The sequence below is a fragment of the Papaver somniferum genome, chromosome 6, assembly GCF_003573695.1.
Source record: "Papaver somniferum cultivar HN1 chromosome 6, ASM357369v1, whole genome shotgun sequence".
In the NCBI taxonomy this organism is placed as follows: domain Eukaryota; kingdom Viridiplantae; phylum Streptophyta; class Magnoliopsida; order Ranunculales; family Papaveraceae; genus Papaver; species Papaver somniferum.
The window spans coordinates 62194973-62199043 of NC_039363.1; the positions used below are offsets into that span (position 1 = coordinate 62194973).

The 4071-nt window shown below is 34.4% G+C and overlaps 1 protein-coding gene across 1 annotated transcript; it reads left to right on the forward strand.

The window, feature by feature from the left end:
- The first annotated feature begins 401 nt into the window (after positions 1-401).
- LOC113290849 lies at positions 402-2213 on the forward strand. Its single transcript, XM_026540439.1, has 5 exons — positions 402-727; positions 821-917; positions 1017-1513; positions 1617-1707; positions 1827-2213. The coding sequence occupies exons 1-5, from the start codon at positions 402-404 to the stop codon at positions 2211-2213; spliced, it is 1398 nt and encodes a 465-aa protein (XP_026396224.1).
- Positions 2214-4071: the final 1858 nt, after the last annotated feature.

A 4071-nucleotide genomic window follows, 5' to 3' on the forward strand; every position in this document is an offset into this window, starting at 1 on the left:
TGGTTTGTGTTTTCTTCAATACTACCAAAGCAGTCTACATTTAAGGTTAGGTCTGTGAACTTAACCCATACTTGCAAGGGAAGGATTGTAGAAGACAAGATTCCCAATGGATCTGCAGACCCTCCATTAGTAGCTGAAGTTATACAAGAGCAGTTGAAGAATGGCTCTGGAAAAGTAATTCCAAGACCAAGACAAATTCAAGAGGATTTCAAGGCTTCTCATCTCATTGATATTACTTATCATACAACATGGAAAGCTAGGAACTTAGTGATGGAAGCTAAGTATGGGAGTTATGAAGAGAGTTACAAACTAGTTCCTCAGTTTTGTAAGATGGTGTGTGACTCCAACAAGGATTCAGTTGGAACTTTTTCATATTGTATACTGACATGGATTTTGAGTCAATGACAATAAGCTTTGCTGGAGCTATCAAAGGATGGAAGGAAGGGTGTAGATCAGCTGTTGGGTTAGATGCTTTTCATCTAAATGGTAAGTGTGGTGGTGCGTTGATGGCTGCAACTGGGTTAGATGGTCAAAATGGTTTAGTCACATTAGGAATTGGTGTTTTTCCTGCTGAAACAATTGAGAATTGGACTATGTTCCTCAATGACTTGAAGCCATTACTCTTAAGCCATGAAAAGCCATTGACATTCATTTCAGATAGACAAAAAGGGCTTCTTGAAGTTGTTCCTGCTGTGTTCCCAAACTCATATCACAGATATTGTTGGAGGTGAGCTTCTCTTAACTTTATTTGCTTTGATCATTAAGTGTTTGTTGTGTTACTTAGAGTGTGCCATCTAAATATAAGTTTTTGTTGTTTCAGACACTTGTATAACAATTTCAAGCAGCACTTTAAGGGACAAAAGTTGTATAGCTTACTGTGGAATGCAGCCAAATGCTACAAGAAGAAACATTTCTATGTAATATCTCAGAAATATTTCTTACTGTTGATATGTTTATGGTTTGTATATGTGTTATAACCTGCTAATTTGTTTATGGTTTCTGTTTGTTGTATGCAGAAACATATGGAAGATATGAAGAAGGAGAATCCTGCTACTGTGGTGTACCTTGAAAAGGCTGGTTTTGAGTCATGGTCTAGGGACTTTTTTGATGACACTAGTAAGTGTGAACACCTAAATAACAACTTTTGTGAGTCATTTAATTCCATGGCAAAAAACCTTAGGGACAAACCAATATGTAGACTAGGAATTCTTTATAATCAGTTGGTTATGAGTTTGTTTCACAAAAGAAGAAAAGAAAGTGCAAAATGGAATCCAAATGGATTGGTTCCTACTGCTATGAAACTGATTGGTAAATTGTGTAAGTTGGTTGGTGCTTTTAAAGTATACCCATGTGTGAGTGGTAAATTGTATGAAGTCACAAATGAGGGTAGCAAGGCAGTTTTTATTGTGAACTTGGAAGAAAAGCAGTGCAGTTGTCTACAATGGCAACTCAGAGGGTTTGTTTGTCAACATGTTGTTTTTTGTTTGAAGCCATTGAGACCTGATTGGACAAAGTAAGTATATACTTTATCAGAATTTGTTTTTTGCATCTCAGCTTTACTAAGTTTTTATGTTGTCAACTATAACTGCCTTGTTGTTGTTGTTTTTTTTTTGCAGGTATTGCTCTCATTATTACTCAGTTGCTGCATACAGAGCCACATATGCTCAAGTTGTCTTTCCATTTCCTCCTCAAGAAAATTGGCCTGAGGTACTTTCAGTCATTTTGTAGCTCCATTTTGTAACTCAAATGCATGTTATTTGGACCTTGGGCTCCCTTAGACCTTCTTAAATGTAATTCCATTTTGTAACTCATTGTTATTTTTGTAGTTGGAAGAACATGAAAAGGTTGAATTGGAATCTGCTATCAAGATCAGGAAATCAGGAAGGCCTAGAGTTAAGAGGAGGAGAGCATGGGATGAGCCAAAAGTACCTACAAAGGTATATTCATGTACAAGATGTAAATCAACTTGTCATAAAAAAATTACATGTCAAGGTGGTGATGTTGGCAAGAATCCAAAAGCTAAGAGGCAGAGAACCCAAGTAGATGGTGCTACCTTCACATCTTTTGACAGACCTGCTCCTCAGAAGAAGCAATCATCTCAACCATCTGGGATTAGAAAAACAGCAGCTGCATCTTCTTCTAAAGCTAAGAAAGCTCCTGCTAAATCTTCTACAACTTCAAAGAAGAAGAACATGAGTCAGACAAAGAAGTGAATGGCAGTATGTGGCTTGAAGTAGTTAGGGTTATTAATTTTTAGAACAATGTTATTTTGGACCATCTTTATTTTGGACAACAATGTTATTTCGCAACAACTTTATGTATGAAATAGTACTTTTTAAATCATGTATTACATATGAAATGAAGCAGGTTTACATGTTAAGATGGATGGTTAGATGGATGCCACGTGTTTCTTATTGACTCGAGTTGAGTCGGCGTTTCAACTCGGCAATTCAAGTAGATTCAACTCTATTTGGTTCAAAGGGCTTTTTAGACTTTTATTGCGCTGCCACCTAAGCAATAACGGCTGTTAACTTCCGTTTACCGTTTTTTACCGTTTATTATACAAAACGGTCAGACCAAGGGCATTTTAGAAAGTTAAAAAAAAACAAGGGCATTTTTTTAGTATAAAGTTAAAAGTAGAGGTACTTTATCAAAAAACCCTATTAATTTTGGGTTTTGATTTCTACTCTTTAATATTCTTTTTCATCTGGTTTTCATCTGGATTTGCTCAATTTTGGAAGACGAGGGTTATCTCTTCAAATGACATGGTTTAACTGATATCATATTATTCTAATTTGTTCTACTTTTATTTTTATTTAAATCATGTTTTATTTTATTTTTAGATTTTGTATAATCATACGATACATATCAATATGTACCGTAGGATTATACAAATTTTCTTCCGTACATGTTGGTTCATATATTTTTTTTCTTCAATACATATTGACCGTTGGATCAATATGTAGTGTGGGATCATACATTTGTTTCTTCAATACTTATTTTCCTTCGGTGCATACCAATATGTACTATGAGATCATACACATTTTTCTTTGGTATGTATTTTCCTTCAGTACATATCAATATATACTGTGGGATCATAAATTTTTCCTTCAGTACATATCAATATGTACTAATGATTATACTTTTTTCCTTCAGTACATATCAATATATGTTATAGGATCATGCATATTAATATGTACTGTTCTTGGCGACTAATAGAGATCTTCTTCTTCTTATTGTTTTTCTCTTTTTTTTTTCCTTCTTCTCCATTGGATCTTGGTGATTTTTGATTTCGGTGCCCTAATTTGTTTTTAAATTCTTAGTTTTAGGTGATTTTCGATGATTTTATTTTTTACAGTTGTGGTTTTCGATTTAGTGATTTAATTTATGTTCCCAAGCTAGTTTTCTGGTTTGCGAAAGAGAACGACGTGATTTTTGTGAAGGAGTACGTGATGTGGTTTTGTGAACCACACGTGTTCTCTGATGGCCAGGAAGGTAAATTTTTGTAATTGAAACCTCGTTCGACCAGCGGTTAAAGAATTTCTTCTGCCGAACTATTGGATAACTACTACATGGGTTTTCGTACTATCTAACAAATTTACCGTAAGACTTTTGATATGGATAAAGGGTCAAAATAGGGGTTGATCTAATGGTAGTAGCAATGTTATCGATTAAAAATTAGTTTTGTTCACCGTTAATAGTGAGGAGTCAGGTTTTAAGATACGATTAATAAGGTAAATAAAAAGTGGGTTGTGCCTACTTCCATAAATTAGGTTTATAAAAAATCATTATTTTAATCGTAGGTTGTATTTAACTTAGTTGAGGGTTGTATTTAGTCACTACCTTATTCTTTTAGAAAAAAAATTAGAAAACTGGTGTTGATGGCGGTTTTTAGTTTAGGGCGAAAACTATAAAATTAGTATTAATGCTCCGATATTCAAAATTTCGTGCGTTGATGTATCTTCATTTTGTAAGTAATTTAAGAGATATATCAAGAACCTGGGGAGAGCATGTGCCTCTCTTATCGTATAAATGTAGTTATGAGCTTCGCCTTGCTGAACTAAAAATATA